A 22480-nucleotide genomic window follows, 5' to 3' on the forward strand; every position below is an offset into this window, starting at 1 on the left:
TTTTCCGTCAAAAATGGCTTCTTTCCAACGTCCGATTAACTTCCTATTTTCGTTTTTGTGTATAGTTTAGTGATCATTATATTAGCCTCGGTTTCAAGTCACCTCTATATAGATAACGTTACTAGATGATATTCCGTTTTTATACCGGTTGAAATTACTTAACGGCTTGATTCGACCTGAAACTTCATGTCCCATAGTTCATCACTGACTTCGTGACGCTTCGATTTCCTTACATTCTGCGCAAGCGCACATCAGTCAAGAATGCGGATTTCGACGCTTGTAGGTATAGAAAGCAGGTTGAGTAGCTTTAAACAGGAAAAAAAATGTCTAGAACACACACGCAGCCCCTGTCTTCTACGGGGGCTACGACCACCGGTGGACCATCCTCCTCCTCCTCTTCCCCGTCCCCTGCTGGAGGATCTACATCTCCCGCTAACGTTCTGCACGTACAGCCTGAAAAACCTCAACATTATACGTACGTAGACATTCATGTACACAACAATCTCACGTGCACTGGCGTACGTACCAAAACACACACTTGTAAAATATGAAATAAGTTCATCTTTCAGGTCGTATGTGTAACAACAACTTTTTGGGGGAATCGAATAAGCTTGCAATTGATGTTTAACGCTGTAAGTTTAGCTAGTGTAGTGCATGAAGGCCTACTTAAAAAGACCGAGTTGGTATTACCCAGAATTGAGCGGTGGATTGGAACTGTTGGGAGTTTTAGGTCTTTGGTTCCAATTCGGTTTGTTCCCTTAAGCCATCAATAATAACGAAAGTTGTATGCACTCATCTGTCATCTGTAATGTTTGATTATATAATGCAAGGTCCACAAATGTGTGTACGTGAATGAATGAGAGGCAACGGTGCGATTCAGATTTCTACAGTGTACAGTATTAGTTACCATCATATTTGTCTACTGATGCTATAACAAAACAAAAACTCTGGTACTATACTCCCTTTTCCTAACTTCGCCACTATTTGGTCAATTTCTCCCCCCCCCCCCCCCCCCCCCACTCCCAAGATACCTGAAGGAGTTTAGGACCGAGCAGTGTCCGCTGTTTGTGCAGCACAAGTGCACCCAGCACCGACCCTTCGCCTGCTTCTACTGGCATTTCCTTAACCAGCGGCGCCGCAGGCCCATGCGACGCAGAGACGGGACCTTCAACTACAGCCCAGACATCTACTGCACCAAATATGATGAGGGCACAGGAACCTGCCCCGAAGGAGACGAGTGAGTGTGGGCCAAGCCTGGGGGAGGGAGGAAGAGAGAGAGACGGGGGGGGTTGTGGTTTGAGAGAAGGGAAGTGTCGTGGCACTGGGCATATGGAAGCATAGCGTGTGTAAACCAACTCCCTTTGACATGGGCACCCTATAATGTAATAATGTCATAACAGACGTGAATTCTATTTTGACTCCTCCATTCAACACTAGAACTTTGGTGGGGGGAAGGAGAGGGAGAGTACTCTACATCACACCCTCTGTGGGTGTCATGTGACAACAATAGTCTCGACGACCTTCCTAAGTCACGTCCCAACTCTGTGCACGCCCGAGGTTGCGATTGGCTCTCTCTGTGAGGCCTCATCCCCTGTCCTTTCCAGAACCTTCACCTCACCAACCGCTCGTTAACAGCTCATCTTAGGCCAGTTTGCATAATAAAGCCCACCTGGGTCAGTAAGCAGGACTCCAGCGGGAGACACGGCCGTTAACGGGTCTCTTTCGACTGACGCTGATCAGAGGGACTGCTGTGTGGGCTGGCTGTTCGCTGTTGTCGTAAGCAGATGAACACACGGCTGTTATGTAGGGACAGATGAAGAAGTGCTGACATGTTATCACCTGCCGTCAACAGCGGGCACACACACACATACGTACACACATACACACAGGGAATGCCAATGATGCACTCCAGTGATATGGCTGACACTTGTTTATCAATGATTCATGAGGTGTGGAAATGCAGGAGACTGAATGACTGCCTGTGCTTTAATGTTGCCGTGTTGAGAGAACATAAGCCCAGTAAGGGGCATGTTCTAGTATCTATAATCGGATGTCATCTGTACTACGGGTTCAACTGAAGAATAGGACATGTCCATCCCTAACTCTACACACACACACACACACACACACACACACACCATTTTTCATCAACCAAAAGGATTGTGTGTGTGGGCCTCTGCCTGCATGTGTGCATCTGCCTGCTTGCCTCTGCTTACTTGTGTGTGTGTGTGTGTGTGTGTGTGTGTCAGATGTCCATTCCTGCACCGGACGGCAGGGGACACGGAGCGCAGGTACCACCTCCGCTACTACAAGACGGGCTCCTGCATCCACGAGACGGACTCTAAGGGCCACTGCAGCAAGAACGGCTCCCACTGCGCCTTCGCCCACGGGTCACATGACCTGCGCTGCCCCGTCTACGACATCAGGTACGCCGCCGGCGACTGCCACAGGCAAGATCAGTGAGTACAGAGAGAGTGTGTGTGTGTGGAACCTAAATAGTGAGTGTGTGTGTGTGTGTGGACTGTGATTAGTGTGTGTATATACGTGCGTTGACCGTATTTAGTGTGCGTGTGTGGACTCTAAATGGTGAGTGAGCGCGCATGTGTGCGCATTATTGTGTGTGTGATTGAGTATGCGGACCCTGATTAGTGTGTGGGTGTGTGTGTGTCCTTCTGCAGGGAGGTGCAGGTGTTGGACTCCCAGGGGGCCTCTGGGCCGGGGGAGGGAGGAGGGGGGGGGGGGAGGAGGAGATGGACAGTCGGGACAAGCAGCCAGCACTGCCCTCATCGAGAAGATCCTGAGTGAGGAGCCACGATGGCAAGGTACACACACACACACACACAGACACGCACACACCAAACATACACGCACACACACACACACACACACACGTGGTGCTGAGAAGATCAGTTTCAAATGACCTCTCCCTGTCTCTCTACTTCTTTCTCTCTCTCCCCCCCCTCCTCCACTTTCTCCTTCTATTCCTTCCTCCCCCTCAGACACCACCTATGTTCTGTCTCACTACAAGACGGAACTGTGTAAAAAACCGCCTCGTCTCTGTCGCCAAGGTTACGCCTGCCCGTACTACCACAACAGCAAAGACAGGAGGCGCAGCCCACACAAACACAAATACAGGTACGGCCCACACACGCCGTATTGGAAATTAAGTATATAATTACTATTATAATCATCCACGAGTGAAATGGACCGTACAGTCTGAGTAGGAATCGTGTGTGTGTGTGTGTGTGTGTGTTCAGAGCGTTGCCGTGTCCATCGGTGAAACACAGTGAGGAGTGGGGAGATCCCAGCAAGTGTGAAGGATCAGAGGGCTGCCAGTACTGCCACACACGCACAGAGCAGCAGTTCCATCCTGAGGTAAACACACACACACAGCAGCAGTTCCATCCTGAGGTAAACACACACACACACACACAGCAGCAGTTCCATACTGAGGTAAACACACACACACACAGCAGCAGTTCCATCCTGAGGTAAACACACACACACACAGCAGCAGTTCCATCCTGAGGTAAACACACACACACACACACACACACAGCAGCAGTTCCATCCTGAGGTAAACACACACACACAGCAGCAGTTCCATCCTGAGGTAAACACACACCCACAGCAGCAGTTCCATCCTGAGGTAAACACACACACACACAGCAGCAGTTCCATCCTGAGGTACACACACACCCACAGCAGCAGTTCCATCCTGAGGTAAACACACACACACACAGCAGCAGTTCCATCCTGAGGTAAACACACACACACACAGCAGCAGTTCCATCCTGAGGTAAACACACACACACACAGCAGCAGTTCCATCCTAAGGTGTGAGGTCGACACACACACATACATGCATACACAAACATACACACACACATGTATCCACATGCACCATCGAGCAGCAGTTCAATTTTGAAGTGTGTAAGCACACACACAAATACATAGTCAAACTCACACACACACAGAAACATACAAACTCAGTTAAGACTGTAATGGAGGGTGTTGTTCTTGTTTGTGTCCAGATTTATAAATCTACCAAGTGTAACGACATGCATCAGTGTGGGTGCTGTCCCAGGGGCCCCTTCTGTGCCTTCGCCCACCTCGACAGTAAGACCCTGAACACCCACAATTCTGACCCTAACCTTCTACAGTAACACCCTGAACACAATGACACTACTATCTATTTAGTCTCTTTTCCACCTCTCCCTCCCTCCCTCCCCCTCTCTCTCTCTTTCCATCCTTCCTTCTCCCACTCCAGAGCCCCCCATCACCGAAGAGCCCTCCTGCCCTCCTCACCCCGGACCTCCAGACCCCCACCCCGCTCAAGAGGTGCCCTCCAGCCCAGGGGGCCTGGGCCTGGGGCCGGGCTCCCAGGACGAGTCCTTCTCCCCCTCCAGAGGGGGCTGCATGGCGGAGCAGGGGATCCTGGGGAGGGTGCTGTCCATGTGTGAGGACGTGTGTGGAGGGGGCGAGCCCCTGTCCCCCTGGGCTGGAGAGGGGGGGTACGGGAGAGCCCCCGGGTTCGAGAGGGAAGACCAGGTGAGATTGGGGGTGGGGTGGTCAGGGTTGGGGGAGGTGGGGGTGGTGCTAAGGAACTACAGATGTTAATCAGTTCAAAGCTATTATCTAGTATGGTGCATCGAATGCTGACATTTATGTTTTTAACTGTCCATGGTCCCTTTTAAATAAAACAAATAAACAAAATTATAATACTCACGTTGTTACATAATTGCTACGTAACTTCAAATCTGCTGGCTGGAATTTTCAGCTGTCAATGTTCTAACTGACGTAGGAATCTGGGATGGGATTTGATTGCCTAGTTGTCCGTCGACAGTCACTCTGTTTTATACGAGCAGTATTTCAGAGGGGCCAGTCGAAGGATGGTGTCTGTCTATGTTTACAAGTAAGTCACATCAAATACCTTTTGATTTATTGCAGGCGAAGCAGAGGGGTTTTGCCATGGAGCAGCGCAGTAGAGACATGGCAGTGGTTCATAGCAAACAGGTAGACACCCTCCACCCTAGTCACAAACAACAAACGCACGGACACACACTCACGGCTTTTGTCTTTTGGTTTAAGTCTCGCTTCAAAGAGACAAATAACAATATTAGTACATTTCAGGTACTGGTATGTAGGATTCATTTCAAATATTCCAATTAAAGATCAACGTTTGTTGTCAAATGCAGTTATTTGCCTTAACCCTTGTGTTATCTTCGGGTCATTGTGACCCATCAGTCATTGTGACCTACCGTCGTATTGCGACAACATTACTGCATACAAAAACAAAGCGAAGAATTTACTTTTAACCGTCGGGCCGTCTCAGACCCCCCACATTGCGAAGGTTAAAAGAAAATGCTTTTTATTTGTTTTTGTGTTGGGTAAAGTTGGGTAAGCACAACGATGGTTCGTTGTAACCCGAAGGCAGCACAAGGGTTAAAATGCTCGATTTTCTTCTTCCCCAACAGTGTAGACAAATATTCCAGAGAATACAATGTATTAACGAAAACAGTTGAAACCTAAACCATGTAAACATTGAGCAGTATCGACCTAGTCTGAATGTGGAGATCAAATTCCCTGCATCTCTACTGAAAATAAAGAACCCTCTTGATAAAGCTGCTACAGCCGTTAGCAATGCAGCACATCCTCTCGACAGAAACCCCTTTGAAACAACAACACTCGTTCAAAATACAAAATGTTCAAATGGAACGATAATCCTAGTGGTGTAAGCGGTGGTCCTCCTGCCTCCAGGACCTGCTGGTGTTCCTGCCGGTGGGCAGTCCTCTGAGTCTGTCCTCCAGCATCCCCTCCAGCCTGGCTGCCACCCCGCCCAGCCCGGCCCCTCCCGGCCCCCCAGGACCAGGCCTCTCCTCGGGCATGAACGCCAACGCCCTGCCCTTCTACCCCACCAGCGACACCGTCGAGTCCGTCGTAGGTCAGTCTGCATGCCGGCCGAAGGAGCGGTCTGAACGTAGTCTTGTCTGTGTGTGTGTTTGTAACGTGTGTGTTTGTAATGTGTGCTTGTGTGTATGTTACTAATGCGTGTGTGTGTGTGTGTGTGTTGACAGAGTCTGCCCTTGATGATCTGGACCTGAATGACTTTGGCATGTCGGCCCTGGAGAGGAGTCTGGACAGCAGCTCTGTAGGGGTCATGCTAGGTGTGTATGACACACACACACACTCACATTACACGTACACACGCATTGCAAACACGCACACAGGCACACACTTTACAAAGACACTGTTGCTGTAACAGGATATGATGTCACACAGGAGGAAACCAGCTTCAGAGTTCTGCGCCCGTCAACATCCCAGGATCCCTCAACAGCTCCATCCCCTTCACCCCCCCCTCGCCCTCTCCCCCAATCAGAACACACCCCTCCCCTTTCTTCTCCGCCCACCTGTCCCAGCCTGGCCAATCGGAGAGCAGCTTCCTGGGGCCGTTGCACGGCTCTTTAGGTTGGTGGAACTCGGTCACATGACCTTCAACCTGCCTCAGTGTGAGCAGGGGGGTCTACCTGTTCTAGATGTATCCGAACCGTGTATGTGTGCTAATGTGTGTGTCTGTGTGCTGTTACTGTGTGTTTGTGTCTGTAATATATGTGTGTAATGTGTGCTCTTATGTGCATGTGTGTATAATGTGTAATGTGAGTTTGTGTGGGGGTATTTACATGTGTGTAATGTGTGTATATGTGTGTGTGTGTGTCCAGGCCTGAACGGGATGAACAGCAGTATCTGGGAGCACTTCCCCTCGGGGCAGGCCTCCCCCAGCACCCCCCCCACCCTGCTGCCCTCCCCCACCTGCCCCCACCCCTGCAGGCTGAGGCAAGAGCTGGACGACGCGCACAGGACCCTCAAGCACTGGGACCACACCTGGAAACACACCCCACAGGTACGTGCGCGCGCGCGCGCGTCCCTTCCGACCCAGTACCTGAAACACTGGAGTGGCCTGACTGCTTTGAAAATATCCCCCAAGGCCTGTCCTCATGGTTTCCATTTGTCCCCTTTCCTCCTCCCCCTCCCCCTCTTCCTCTCCCTACTCGTCCTCCTCCTCCCCCCTCTCCCTCCTCCCCCCAGCCCTGGGAGGTGCTCAAGGCGGACGCGGAGAACTCGCGAGCCCTGGCGGGCCGCCTGGCCCTGGAGGCGGAGCGCGGGCGCCAGGCGGAGGAGGAGGCGCGGCGGCAGTCCTCCCTGCTGCAGGGGGCGCTGGAGAGCCTGCGGCGCGGGGAGAACCCCCACCAGGCGCTGGGCCAGCTGCAGCTGCTGCAGCACATGCCCCTGGAGTCAGTCCTCAGCCTGCAGGCCCAGCTCTGCTCCTGCCTGCAGGCCGTGGAGCAGGTGGGTCTGGGCACGCGCATATACATACAACACACACATACGCAGTCACACACATATAGACACACAAACACGTACATACATTCAGTATACGCACACACGCACAAACGCATTCATGTAAAACGAACTTCGTCGGAACAGTCCCCTCTCCTCCCCCCATGCAGAGACCCTGTCTGGTGATATCAGAATGTCACTCGCGCTGTAACTCACTCATTCGCACGCACATTTATTCAGTCGCTCATTCATTCCCTCCCTGCCCCCCGTCTCCCCCCCCGTCTCCCCCAGGTGGTGTACCGGAAGCAGGGGCTGAGCTGCGTGGCGTGTGGGGAGCAGGGCTCCGTCACGCTCCCCTGTGGACACGGCCTCAACTGTGACGCCTGCTTCTCCAGGGGCTGCCCCCTCTGCTCCGACCAGACCCCCGGACCGCTGTCTTGACCCCCTCCCCCCAACCCGGGCCCCGACACTGCCCCCAGGTCTGTTAATCTGACCTGGGGATGACCCACCAGCCCGGTAAACCCTCCTGTCACTGATCCCAGAGCAGCCTCTGGGCCTTCTCAAGGCAGGGCTATGACCCGAGCATCCTCTAGGACTGACCCCAGATCAGATTAGCCATCGTTAGCTCCTTGGGAGCTAGCCATCGTTTAGCCTCCGATGTGGCTGATGTGGTACTAGCTACAACAAAAAAAAGCTGAGATGCATCCAGTCAAATCGGACACTTCTCCACCAATTGAACAACTAACCAGCAGTCTGTTATGCTCTAACCTCTGAATCCAGACCAGCAGTTCTGACCCAAAGACCAGCCCGGAGACCAGCCCTTTATCCTCACATTGGCCTCAGGTCAGCCAGCACTTCCTTTCAGAGACTAACATACAGTACCGAGACTCGGGTCGTAAGAGCTGATTCAGGATCATCTCAGCTCACCACAGGCTGACTGAACCCAACAGGAGGGACCCGACCGGGCTGATCCAGGGTCAGGTGTGTTCGGGCCCAATGCACCAACTAACCAGCGGCTCAGCCTTATCCAGACAGCTATTCCATAACGCTTTAGCCAAATGGGTGGGCCATCCTGTCGGAGTTTTGGGGAACCTTGGCTTTTTCGGTTGGTTCTTTATTATGTTATCATATATATTTTTCGAATGTTTTCTAAATGTAAAGTTGTCCCGGTTTCGTAGTGAAGCACATGTGAATGTGGGAGGGTGTGCTGTTGGAGGAGGAATGCGTGTTGGGAACAGATGGGCTCTGTTTAAGACTCAGGTTTTATTCGTGGTCAGATTCTTCTTAGTAAACTGAACAATGGGGAGTATGATGACACAATCAGTCGAAAAGACAACTGTACTCAGTCACATCTATGTAGGCTTTGAAATGGCATATATTTTTTCCATGTAGTTCAAAACGACAAGCCTTTTTTTCTACTTAACAATCAGTCACTTGTATTTTTATTTTTTACATACAATTTCTTTTTGTTGTCATTTTATATGTCACCTTGTTTCATAGGTTGTCTTAATTTTACATTGCTCTGTGCTGTCATACCTTTCTCAGACCCTGATTGGACTAGGTATCAGGAGACAGGTAAATAGGAGGTGTGTGCATTTCTGTGTATCCATGGATACCCAACAAGCCCCTCACGAGTCCCCGCCCACTACAGACACTGGCGTAGATCTCAGAATCTGATTGGTGTGAGCAACTTGACCAAAAATGGACCCGGCCTATCAGAAGGCACTATTCTATAATCCGTCACAACCCCTTATCCAATCACGTCTCTGATCTATCCAAGTGCCTGTGAGTTTGGGGCTTAAGTTTCTTCTCAGATGGTGTGTGTGTGTATGTGTGTGTGTGTACGAGACTTGAGGAGAGTGTTTCATGATCTATCACTGTGACTCTCCCGTCCTCTCCCTGAGCACACAGACTACACCACCCCAAAACCCCAGAGTTACATACAGTGTCTTTTCCTCTCGGTTTTGGAATAGAGCAATTAAAACAAATGTATATTTTTGAAAGAAAGCGTGTGCGTCACTCCTGGGCCCTCTCCTCCTGTGCGTCACTCCTGGGCCCTCTCCTCCTGAGACTGCTTCTCTCGTTGGCGACGCTTCTTCGCAAACACCTGGACGTCCTTCTCTCCTCTCCTTGACTCCAACAGCCGCAGGATACTGTCATCTGGAACACACACACATCAGACACACTACTACTGTACATTTTGGGGAATACAGAGTGAACTCTAGAATATGTCATATTGGATGTTAGAATATGAGGGTGAATTGTGAATAGTTACTTTTCATTCATTTATTATGAAAGTAGTATTCAACTGAAACCAATTGAAACATACATTCAAAATGCTGTAGATGTGTAACGCTAGTCTCATGGACAGACATGTAGAAGGGTGTTTTGGTATAGATGGATGTGTAATTGGCATGGGGAAATGTTGAAATACAAGTAGTATATTCAGACATGTAGTTTACTATGGAGAGGTGTGTAGTTTACTGTGATTTAAGGAGAGCTGTCATGGTTTTAGATACTGTATACACATTTGTAGTTAAATGTTTAGTTTGTGGTCGGGAGGTACCGTTGGGTTTGGGGTGGATCAGTTTCAGGTGGATCCTGGCAGGGGTGGCGTCCGCCGCGTCCCCCCCCGCCCCGCCCCCCACCCCCGGCACGGCCTTGAGCGCCAGGAAGGCCTCGCCCTCGAAGTCGTCCGTTCTCAGAGTGTCGTGGTCCAACACCGTCACCACAAGGCTCGCTCCGGGGGACTGACACTGCTCCAGGGACACCAGGCTTGGAGGGAGGGATGAGGAGTGGGGAGGGTAGGAGGGAGGAATGAGGAGTGGAGAGGGAGGGATGAGGAGTGGAGAGGGAGGGATGAGGAGTGGGGAGGGTAGGAGGGAGGAATGAGGAGTGGAGAGGGAGGGATGAGGAGTGGAGAGGGAGGGATGAGGAGTGGGGAGGGTAGGAGGGAGGAATGAGGAGTGGAGAGGGAGGGATGAGGAGTGGGGAGTGTAGGAGGGAGGGATGAGGAGTGGAGAGGGAGGAAGGAACGAGATTACAACTGCAAAAGGTAAAACCATGAAGAACGTTATCTGAGCAGACTTCCTGAGGAGAGGTTCCTCTAGGTGAGAGAGAGAGAGAGGTGGAGGAAGCGTGCTGCTCACAACTCGAAGGCCTCGTCGAACAGTGGGTTGAGGTCGCAGTTCTTGATGGCGGTGCGGCGGGGCTCCACCTCAGGGAAGGTGTGACGCGGCTGCAGACACAGCTCCACGAACGGGTCACTGGAACCTGCAGGAGAGCAGCCATCAGCCAGCCGTCACTTTCTGTGTCACTGTCCGGGTCACTGTCCGTGTCACTGTCCGGGTCAATGTCTGTGTCACTGTGTCACTGGCTGTGTAGGAGTGAGAGTGCGTGTGTGTGTGTGGGGCCTCACCGTTGGAGTCCATGGGCAGCAGGTTGCTGGCGTTGAGGACCTCCACACGCAGCCTCTGGTCTGACCTCCTGTAGGACGCCAGCAGGGTGACGGCTCCGTACTTGTCACCGCAGTACACGTTCTGACACACACACATATACACACACATACAAACACACAGATACGCACGCGCGTGAGCACAAACACTGTAGATAGCTGTAGACAGCACCATACTTGTCGCTACGGTACACATTCTGACACGCACCGACATACACATACACACACAAGCCCATGCCGTAGAGAGGTAGACTGTCAAACGGCTGTACCTGTTCCCAGACCTTCCTTTCCAGAAACTTCTCTATGAGCTGCTGGCTGCTGAGAGAGTTGTGCGTCAGGTAGGCCTTCAGAACCTGCCGCAGATGAGAAGGAGGCCAGACCACCGTGAGTAAACAACTCGCCGACACAGAAACACCCAAACAACACCTCACATGGCAGACAGGCGTGGACCTGCTCCGGGTTCATCGGGGGTGTTTCTGTTCCTCACCTTGTAGTCATCTGTGTGAAGGATGTCCAGAGGCAGCCCGTTGCCCTCGGCATGGAAACACTGTTCTAGACACTGACACACGAAACACACCATGAAAGCACTGCTCTCGACTGTGAAACACTGAACACGCCATGGAAACAACATAAGCACACCATGGAAATGAATAACCTGGAGTCTAAATAACCAGGAGTACACTAACCTAGAGTGTGTGTACTAACCTGGAGTGTGTGTACTAATCTGGAGTGTGTGCACTAACCTGGAGTGTGTGTACTAACCTGGAGTGTGTGCACTAACCTGGAGTGTGTGCACTAACCTGGAGTGTGTGCACTAACCTGGAGTGTGTGCACTAACCTGGAGTGTGTACAGCAGCCTCTGACAGAAGACCATGAGGCCCTCTCTGTTCTCGTACTGGGTGGCCACCTGGTGTAGGCACTTCACTGAGTTAGTCCACAGAGGAGTTAGCAGGCTGGGGTAGAGAACACACACAACACATGAGAACACTGCAAAACACAACAAGACTGTCTAGAGGGCGAGAGGAGAGAGGGGTGGGGTGGGGAGAACATACAAGGGGGAAAGAGGGGTGGATGGGAGGGGAGGAGAGGAGAGGGGAGGAGAGAGGAGTTGACATGGCAAGCTGTTTTCAGACATTCACACAAAGGTTAACCCTCTGCGGTGGTGTCTCAGGTACCTGTTGAAGTTCTCCTGGACCAGGTTCTCATGCATGTACTGAAGCTCCTTCTCCAGGTACCGCATCAGAGGAACCACAGCCTGCAGGAGGAGAGGAGGCGAGAGGAGAGGATAGTATACCAGAACTCCCCTCAGCATGAGAAAACCAACACCACCACGATACAATGCTCCAACCAGAAACGGAATGACATCACTTCCTCACATCTTCGGTGGACTTGGAGGGGAGTCTCCCCCTGCTGGACATGCTGCGTACGTGCGTCTCGATGTCGGTGTTGAGCCTGCGGCCCAGGGTGTCCACGGCGGAGCGGATCTCCCGGTTCAGAACCCCCTGGGCGTGCTGCAGCTGCGACGGCAGCGTGTTGTGAAACTGGACCTCCTTGATCACGTGACGCGTGCGCTCGCGAAGCCCATCCCAGTTGAGCTGCGCCGGCAGGCGGGTGAGGACCGAGCGCAGGTGCTCCAGGTCGTTGACCACTACACACAGCTGGAGGGGAGGGGAGGGGAGGGGGATTATTCATTTTTACATCCCTCTCCTTTCCCTTCCCCCCATCTCTCTCCCTTCCTTTCTACATTCTCCCTCCTCTCGGTCTCCTCACCATGTTGATGGCACTGCCATGGTCTGAGTTCTCAGACAGCTTCCTGACCCGTTCCTTCAGGATGCTACAGTAGGTCACCACGATCTTACACACATCCTGAAAACACACACACACAGAGTAGGGTCGGAGAGTTCGAGGCAGACTACGAGTCAGAGAGTTCGAGTTCGAGGCAGTCGGACGCCGAGTGAAAGAGGCCGAATTGGAGGCGGAGAGTCAGAGGACTGGCGTCTACCTCGGTGAGTTTGACCATGAGCATGAAGGCCTCCTCGGGGTCGGGCCAGGACAGCTGCTCCCACAGCTGGCAGACGGGCTGGACACACGCCACCAGGTCCACCGCGGACGAGCTGTGCTTGATCGGCACGGTGCCCGACTGCAGGGGCTGGAGCTGGGGGGGAGGAGGGAGGGAGAGGGAGGGAGAGTTGGGGAGAGGGAGGGGAAAGGGTGAAGGAGAGGGAGGGAGTGGGGGAGGGAGAACAAGGAAAAGGGATGACAGACAGGGTGGAGAGAGAGAGAGAGACAGAGAGAGAGAGAGAGAGAGAGAGAGAGAGAGAGAGAGAGAGAGAGAGACAGAGAGAGAGAGAGAGATAGAGAGAGAAGCACTTGAGAGAGTAGAAGCACTGTACTAAGTCTGGGACGTGCTCCACATCCAGGGTATATTACACAACCTAAAGGTAGAATAACACTGGCCACATGTGACTGAGACCTAGTTGGCCCCGTGGCAAACAGAACCGCTACATCATCTCCATTCTGGCTCTGTGAGGGTTGTGGAGATGCCGTGAGCTCCTCACCTGGTCCACCTGGACAGCTTTCTCCACCCTGGTCTGGGTGGTGCTGAAGGCCTTGTTCAACCAATAGGGAAGGGCCTCACGGAACCCTTCATGGAAGTTGGTCAGCTCCAGTAATTTACCCCTGTAACCGTAACAACCATACTATCATTACTGTTCAAAAGTCACATTTGAATTGTTATTATTGGATCCAAGTAATGGATACCAAATCCATATACGAGGTTTGCTCTCTAAACCATGGATCATATCAATATCCATTGTTTGCTCTATAAGTGTACTTGTAATTGTAATGATATTTGTAATGATAATCGTGATGGTTCCAGTCTGCAGCAGGTTCCCGCCCACCTCTTCTGCAGGTAGGCCTTGTCTTTGTGGATGACCTGCAGGCTCAGGTAGATAGGAAACAGGTTGTTGGCTAGAGACTGGTCCATGTGATCTTCCACAAGAGACAAGGTCTCCCGCACCTCTCCAGCTAGCTGGAGGAGAGGAGAAGAGAGGAGAAGAGGAGAGGACAGGAGAGGAGAACAGAGGAGGACAGAGGGGAGGGGAGGGGAGGAGAGGGGAGGAGAGGAGAACAGAGGAGGACAGAGGGGAGGGGAGGGGAGGAGAGGGGAGGAGAGGAGAACAGAGGAGGACAGAGGGGAGGGGAGGGGAGGAGAGGGGAGGAGAGGAGAACAGAGGAGGACAGAGGGGAGGACAGGAGAGGAAAGGAGCAGGGGAGGTATTATTAAGATGAATAATAATATTCTCATATTCAACATTTGAACAGAACATCATAAAACATGTCTTATTGTCACCTACCAGAGAGTCCTGCTTTTGATAGACAACAGTAAAGGCATCCAGCTGGACAGCACTGTGGAGGAGAGAGTAAAACTCACACATCAAGAGATCCCAGGTTTGATTCCCCCCCACCCCCACCCCGTACGTAGCTTAGGTAAAAGTCTTTGCTAAATGGACACATTCTCTTTACCTGACAAACACTCGGTTCCAAGTGTCCTTGTTGTTTGAGATGTCTTCCTGCACTTCCCTAATCAGCCTGGAGAGGGCGCTCACAGTCTCTGACAGGTCCTGAGGGAGGAGAGGGAGAAAAGATGGAGACAGAAAGTAAAACATTGTAACTACAAACAAGTTTATAACAATTCTTAGAAATGTGTATGGTAATGTTACATAAAGTGTTTTTCATCCACGAACATTACATAAGCAAATTCATTCGATCAACCATCTGTCTTCCAACTGTCTTGTAATGTAGTACCATGAATGTGATATCTAAAGAAAAACGAACCAAACAACTCAATTTCCTGGTCACTTCTTCCAACTCAATTCCCACTCCTTCTTCTCATTCATGCTTTCTGTAAATCCTAATTTGACACCAACAGCTGGAGGCATGCGTTTACCTTAGTCATGGGCTGGTGCAAGCCCTTCTGGATGGCAAACCACTCCTGTGTGCCGGACTGAGGAGACAAATCCACACAAACAACGTTTTAACGATGACGTCATGATTCATAGCTGTGCGTTCGCCCCTCGCACTGCGTTCCAAACCCAACAGAGGAGACGGTAACTGGTTGGGGTTTGCGGTGCCTCGTGTGGGTCGTCATGAACCATGTCAGCCGTGACACTGCACGACGATGGGAGCGTGTTTGAGGACGAGAGGAATAAATAAAGGAGCCTGATGACGGTTCTGAATGGAGGCCGTCTATCGCCACCACTTTGACGTCAAGTGTCAAAGTGTCAACCCCCCCACCCCCCTCCCCCCCTAGCAGGCCTCACCTGGACCGCGTCGCTGACCTCCACCTGCAGGTCAAACTGGGCCGGGTTCAGCTGCTGGAACGCCTTGGTCTTACAGATCTGAGCCAGGATCCTGCATGGAGACAGAGGTAGAGTTTCTGCTCTCACACACACCGGCCGTGCGCTCTCAAACTGACACACGCACACACACAAACACACACACGCCCACAGTCACACAGACACATCCACACATCCATATGTTCACACACACACACACACACACACACACACTCTCAAAGACAACCCAAACACAGCACATCATTGGTAGAGCATTTGACTGCAGATTTAGAGGTTGCTGCATGAACACCATGCTGTTCCATGATTGGGGTTCCTGCCAGGTACCTGAGCAGCGTGTGGAGGCGGGGCGTGGCCTTCGGAGTCGGGGGGAAGATGTCTCGGTACTTGGCCACCAGACAGAGGCCGTACTGGAGGAAGCTGTGGAGGGAGTCTCCTAGCTCCTGTTTCTGTCACACGCGCGCACACACACACAGGCGTAAATGAGCTATTCACTAACACACTAATACACCCAGACACAATTCAGTATGCCATGTCATTATTCCAAAGTGCTACTCAGTTGACAAATCCCAGATTTGCTCCTTCCGGGGACCCAGACCGTACAGTGTAGTACCTGTTGGTAGGGGAGTTCCTGTTGGTGCCAGTGGTACTCAATGCTGGTGAGCTGCTGGAACATCACTGAGGAGTCCACCTCCAGACTCTGGTACAGCTTACTGTAGGATACCCACTTTCTGTGAGACACGCACACATACACACACAGCATCATGTTTACCACATACACACTCACACAATATCTTGTCAACCACACACACACATACTGTAACTCATTTCAACCACAGATGCAAATGCATGCACCAAAAGACACATTACACATCATTTGCAAAGAAATCACGTGTGTGTGTCTGCATGTGTGTATGTGTGTGTGTGTGAGTGTGTGCGTATGTATGAGTGTGCGTATGCATGTGTGTATGAGTGTGAGTGTGTGAGTGTGTGCGTATGTATGAGTGTGCGTATGCATGTGTGTATGAGTGTGTGCGTGTTGGAGTTTTAGTGTGTGTGTGTGTGTCTGCATGTGTGTATGTGTGTGTGTGCGTATGTATGAGTGTGAGTATGCATGTGTGTATGAGTGTGCTTACGCCAAGTCCTGAAGGAAAGGTGAAAGGTCATTCTGAGTGGCGTAGAGCTCTAGCAGAGTCTGTCCTTCCCCACATAACTCCCCCTTCCATGTCCCACTGCCCTGGGGGGGGGGGGGGGGGGGGGGTGGCAAGGTGGAGAAGGGGTTAGAAGAGGGGGGAGTTACCAAGCGAACAGCTTTAGCAGCAAGCAGCAAGTACATGTCACAGACAGGACCCCTATCTGCAGCTCAGAAAACTGGGGAGAGAGAGAGAGAGAGAGAGAGAGAGAGAGAGAGAGAGAGAGAGAGAGAGAGAGAGAGAGAGAGAGAGGAAGACAGATGGACAGACAGACAAACACAAAGACAGTTTACACCCCTACCAGTTGCTTAGCGATGTGTGACTGGACGAACTGTTGCAGAATGCCACAGTAGTTGATGTAGGGGCTGCGGCCTGGGCTCAAGGTCTCGTCTCTCTGACAAAGACACGACACCTTTACTACCCTGCAGCTGGAGATAGCTCCAGCCAATCAAAACAATACACAGGAGCCAATGTATACACCGTATTTAACTATTTAGAAAAATATAGTATATATACTTTATAATATATAGATTTTTTGACTCCTGTGTGATTGATAAATAAAACACATGAAATATTTTTACACGATGATGATAATAATAATAATACAGTAGGCTTGTGACTGATAATACTCTTTGCAGTCAGGGAGAATTTCATCATATCTGGAAGTGGCTATCAGAGAACTGTGACATCCGACCACTTCCTCTTTTACGGGTGACGATCAGAGGAACAAGACGGCCTACGACTGCCCACAGTGTTCCCCCTGAGAAGCCAGCTCAGAGCCCAGCGCCACAGACGCAGCGCTCCTGTCATGTTCACCGAAGGATGACAGAAGTCCAGCGCGGTGGCGGTGGACGACGGGGCGCGCCGGAGAGTCCCACCTCTCTGTGGATGAACTTGAGCTGCAGGTGACACTGGCCTCGGTCAGGGTACGTCTCCGTCCTCGGCTGGAGGTCGTACCAGGCGTCCTCCGAGCAGTGCAGCTCCTGAAGGAGCACACACACACACAAGCAGGCACACATGCACGCAGATACACACACACAGACACACACACGTACACCAACACACACACCCTGAGGTTCATTCCAATGTACACGTGTGTGTGTATGTGTGTGTGTGTGTGTGTGTGAAGCTCTACCTGTAGCCTGAGCACAACGTTGCCAAGAAAGTCGTCCTGGCCCTTCTCCTTTGTGGCATCCTTGAGCATCCTGGATGGAAACAGTCACACTGAGAATGACTGTGTGTGTGTGTTAGAGTATGTGTGTTAGGGGTTAGTGTGTGTATGTTGAAGTATGTGTCTTTATTTGTGTGTGTGCGCGTGTTAGCGTGGGTCTGTTAGTGTGTGTTTGTGTGCGTGTGCGTGTGTCCAGCGTTCCAGTGTTACTGTGTGTGTGTGCGGGAGGTCGTGCTGATGCAGAGAGAGCGTTCACCTCCTCAGTCCATGAAAGTTGGTTCTGATCTCCTCTAGTTTCTGAGCAAGGGAAATTTCCTCATCCTTGTCCCTGTGGAGTAGAACACACCAACTCATGTGTTTGTGCAGTGTGTGTGTGTGTTTGTTTGTGTGTGTGTGTGTGCGTGCGTGCGTGCACCCTGCAACAGTTTCATGTTTCACTTCAGATACAGTATTACACTGTTTGCATTGTACTGTGTGATGTTGTGTGTGATATTACTCTTGTTGCACTGTACATGGTGCAAGGCCGTAATCATAATACATATTGGGGGGGACACATCCCCCCCCAATATTCAAATCTGGTAAAAATGTCCCCCCCCCCAATATATTGATATAAAAATATAAATGTGCTACGGGTGCTGGGATACTGAGACGAGGGTGGGACTGAGAGTGTGTCATCTTACCACATCTCCATGTGGAAGCTGGCCCCGGCCATGTCCTCGAACTCCCTGAAGGAGGGCGAAACGAAAGCCTTTTAGAATCACGCACGCGTACATTCCATCGCACGCTCGCACACACACGCGCACGGGTCGACACTCGCACGCGCAGGCGCGCAGCACAGACAGCGCGCGCACGCACGCAGACAGACGCACACACTCACAGTACGAAGGTCTGGTTCCAGATGGGGTTGAGGGTCTGCTTCTTGATCTCCGTCTGGTAGACTCTCTCGCCCGCGGCGGCATCCTGCACCACAGCCTTGCGGGGCTTGGGTCTGGAGCGACGTGCTCGGCTCTCCTTCTCATCCTCCAGCACCGTCAGCAGGCAGTACGGGTCACTGAAGCCTGACCACATACACGTTACATGTTGTTTTGCACTTGACCACAAAATGCTATAACATACTGTACTTTACTGTATTGTACTTTACTACAATGTACTGTACTGTACCGTATTGTACTTTACTACAATGTACAGTACTGGACACTGTGGACAGGGCTGTCTTGTAATTACAGTCTCAGTCATCTGACTCTCAGGGGCTTGTTTCTGATTGGTGTGATATCTGAGGGCGTACCACTTATGTCTTTTCCCAGGATGCCTTTGGCCTCCTTCAACGTGGCCATCAGACAGTAAACAGGAGGCTGGGATGGAGATAGTCATGTGATGAAGAGATACTCATGTGATAAAGAGAGAGTCATGTGACAGAGAGACAAGCCATGTGATGGAAAGACGGGTGATATAAAACAAGCCATGTAATGGAGAGACAGGTCAAGATGGTGGGCCCAAAGGATGGATGGGATCATCATGAATGGATCACAGCTGGAAGGTTCTAAAGCTGAAGGTTCTAAAGATGAAGGTTCTAAAGATGAAAGTTCTAAAGAAGAAGGTTCTGAAGACCCAGGCTCACCTCTGTGTTCTTGACCCACTCCATCAGACTCCTGTGTTCTGACTCGGTCATGCAGAAGGCCTGGCCCAAACAGACAGTGTGACAACAGTAAGTCAATCCATGTGTGTTTGTGTGTATGTGTGCGTGTGTGTGTGTATGTGTGTTTGCTCACCTCTCTGATGTAACTTTGAAGATGGCTGTCAGTGAAGATCTCTCCTGAGGCTGGCTTGCCCAGCTTGTTAGCAATAGTGTATAGGAGCTCTTTATACAGGGGCTTCAACTGAGACAGGAGGGGAGAGGATAAAAAGATGCTTTAAGCATGCATGCTTATTCCTATTTAAAGTGTAATTAGGATTTGATGAATATAAGCGGGTGTGTGACGATGCCAGCCACCTCTAGCTCCTTGTGTCTTTTTGCCTTTTCTTCAGGGTTTTCTGCCTCCTTCAAGTCCTGAGACAACATGAAAAAGAATCCCATTTCTGATCCTGTTCCTGCTCTGCACAGTCACATGCTTCTGGCGAGTGTGGAGATGTCGTCCTCTTTACTTTGAGGAAGTGTCTGGTGATGAACAGCCATACACTTGCGCAAGAGCTATTTCAATACTTTACCCTCCTGTCTTTAAATTTTCTGGTCATTCCCAGCTTCCTCACATGGCCTGGGGAGCCCTGCAGAGAGACAGAAAGATAACCAGAGAAAGAGGGATAACCAGAGAAAGAGGGATAACCAGAGAAAGAGGGATAACCAGAGAAAGAGGGATAACCAGAGAAAGAGAGAGACCCAGAGAAAGACAGATAACCAGAGAAAGAGAGAGACCCAGAGAAAGACAGATAACCAGAGAAAGAGAGAGACTCAGAAAAAAAGAGATAACCAGAGAAAGAGAGAGACCCAGAGACAGAGAAAAATACAAAAAAAGAAAAAGTGAGAGAGGGGGGGGGGAGTATAGAGAAAGAGAGAAATAGAGGAAGGAAAAAGGTAAGACACAGAAAAAGAAAGAGAGAGAGAGAGACAGAGAGATGTTCAATCCTGGCACCAGACACACAGTTGTGTGGGGCAGACCCCCGGGCAGTGACAAGCTTCTTACCTGTCTGTTCCTGGTCGAGCCTCGAGTCTGCATGGAAAAGGGCGAAAAAAACGACACAGTCAAAACTGATCACCCTCTTTACCTACTGTCCGGTGCCTGTAGATGGATCTCTCTCTGTTATGGTTCGCTAGTTAACACTGCACAGTGAGGCAGAGTTTGAGACACATCTGAGTTTTTACAATGGAACAATCCCATGCAAATAACTGGGTGACAATCAGTTGATAGCCCTCACTGTTAGGACTGACTTCCTCCTTACAGACAATAAGGAAACTTCAGTGGAGAGAACTGAGAGACTATGATACCACCTCTCTGTTTCTCTCTCTCTCACTATCAGGCTCACGGCTAGGATCAGATGAGAGGGGATCTCTTGTACCTTTCTGATGCCTACACACATGCAAGGCACCCACGCAAACACACACACACACACACACACACTGACTCACACATAAATGTACACACATACTTTTCTGACGTCTACCCACACACTGTTTCTCCAAAAAATACCCCCTGGACCAATGTGATAACATAAACCTGATGACTGTAAAGTGTCATATTACAGTCATCGGGTTTAAGAAACCAGAATATAGGCTACTTAAGATCCATACCTTCACCAATTTGGTGTTCAGCTTGTTCTTTGAAAAAACTCACACACTGTAAACATAACTCAGTAACTGCTTTTCACAAACATATCATTCTCAAGAAAGTAACCAGTGCTTCAGCAAATGAAAGCATGCTGTCAAAAAACTTCTCAATAATAATACAAAAATCATCATGTTTACGTCATTGATTGCTTAAGATAACCCCAAAACCCAGAGAACTCGTGAAACCCATATTCAGAAACCTATACAACTAGCAAAAACCCACATTCAGAAAACAATGCTACACTGAGAACCACACACAGTCTGGTGGTTCTTGCCTGATCAGGTGGATGCAGCAGCTTGTCCCCCGCTGTGGATACGCCATCCTGGGTTGCCATGATGGTGATATTGGGAGAGAAGCACCTGTGAAGAGACGCACTGAGCTGTGTGTTGACGCGGACAGGAGATCAAGAGAGCTAGCGAGTTAAATTATCACACAGCATTCAGGAAGTCATCACTTCCTCTAGAAGGTGGTAACTGTGACTAGCAACCGTTTCTTCGACTCGGTCTCTCTCTCTCACTCTGAACTTGAGCTAAGAGAACGTTAATGTTCTGTTCAAACACAGTTTATCTCTCATTTTGCACGTCAGGGTTGAGAGACCGTTGTTCCTTCCGCAGATACGGTTTTGATTCCCCTGTTTTGATAGACTTTATCTGGCCAGCACTCACACTTGTGCTCTTAAAATGTAATCTCTGAACATTCATTTTCTCTTCGTACATTTCTCAGTTTGGCGTCAAACACAGTCACATGACCACTTTTGGAATCAGGGGGGACTGGGGGACTGGGGTCTCAATAGAAGAGAGAATCCCCCCCCCACAAAAAAAAAATGGGGGGGTAAAATGTGTATATATATATATATTTTCTATCCTAGTGGTATTACTTCTGGGATCAATAAAGTGCCAGTGTTACTCTACCATATTCTACTCTACTCTCCTTTCCTGTATTCCATTCCATTATACTCTAATCTACTCAATTATCCTCTGCTCTGCTTTACTCTATACTCTTGTGTCATCCACCACCCTATCCACCTTGAGATCACTCCAGCCCCTCTGGCACAATTTAAACAATCTTTATGACTGGACTATTCTGACCAAAGCAATGAGGAGAAAAAAACAAAAAAAACAAACGCACAGCAGCACAGCATCCCATTGCAGTGATCGACCATGGGGTGCTTTGCATGGGTACAAAAGTATATGGCGGTAATCCCTTTATGTAAAAAGTGGTGCTTGATACATGCAGCACAGCTTGGGGCTGAACACCACCAGAAGAACTATATTGGCTTGCATTTTAAAGATTATAAACCTCTACAATTTTGGGTTTATAGGAGCCTATAAACCTATACCTATATTTAATTGTGAACTTAATAGCCTAAAAGGTGAAGTTACAAATGAATCTGTTGGTTACATCCGATTCTATAATATCCGAATATTGGTAGTGGCAGGGACAAACCCCGTGTGGGCAGTGCAGCCTGGTAGCCTACGTTAAAGACAGGGGTTTCTCAGAAACAGACGAAGGCCTACTGGAGGATAGGGTGTCTTGACGCAAAAAGTGCCATTCGCACAGTTGGACAAATGGAAATGTGCGGGGGTGGGAAAACGGCAACGCTCAACAGCCTCAACCCCATATTACGAATAAAATACAAAAGAAGTTTT

General features: G+C 50.2%; 2 protein-coding genes across 2 annotated transcripts; one reads left to right on the forward strand and one right to left on the reverse strand.

The window, feature by feature from the left end:
* The first annotated feature begins 125 nt into the window (after positions 1-125).
* unk (unk zinc finger) lies at positions 126-8815 on the forward strand. The gene is given in 16 exon segments (XM_062474714.1): positions 126-475; positions 1028-1237; positions 2250-2426; positions 2679-2724; positions 2726-2822; positions 3000-3135; positions 3258-3375; positions 4035-4119; positions 4271-4551; positions 4951-5016; positions 5761-5944; positions 6078-6167; positions 6283-6468; positions 6720-6901; positions 7087-7347; positions 7630-8815. Coding segments are annotated over 16 exon segments (2421 nt in total). The 5' UTR covers positions 126-323; the 3' UTR covers positions 7780-8815.
* unc13d (unc-13 homolog D (C. elegans)) lies at positions 8778-21217 on the reverse strand. The gene is made up of 33 exons (XM_062474713.1): positions 21106-21217; positions 20190-20216; positions 19717-19773; positions 19502-19558; positions 19281-19388; positions 19130-19189; positions 18797-18863; positions 18389-18569; positions 18192-18236; positions 17768-17839; positions 17476-17545; positions 17219-17323; positions 16642-16734; positions 16284-16384; positions 15761-15878; positions 15475-15596; positions 15115-15205; positions 14742-14798; positions 14318-14415; positions 14149-14200; positions 13693-13823; positions 13351-13471; positions 12795-12947; positions 12563-12658; positions 12169-12450; positions 11968-12047; positions 11631-11745; positions 11280-11351; positions 11062-11145; positions 10757-10877; positions 10488-10611; positions 9905-10113; positions 8778-9498 (listed from the first exon to the last, which is right to left on the reverse strand). Exons 1-33 carry the CDS (start codon positions 21163-21165, stop codon positions 9383-9385), a joined length of 3345 nt encoding a protein of 1114 aa, XP_062330697.1. The 5' UTR covers positions 21166-21217; the 3' UTR covers positions 8778-9382.
* Between the last annotated feature and the right edge of the window lie 1263 nt (positions 21218-22480).

The sequence above is a fragment of the Osmerus eperlanus genome, chromosome 12 (genome assembly GCF_963692335.1).
Source record: "Osmerus eperlanus chromosome 12, fOsmEpe2.1, whole genome shotgun sequence".
In the NCBI taxonomy this organism is placed as follows: Eukaryota; Metazoa; Chordata; class Actinopteri; order Osmeriformes; family Osmeridae; genus Osmerus; species Osmerus eperlanus.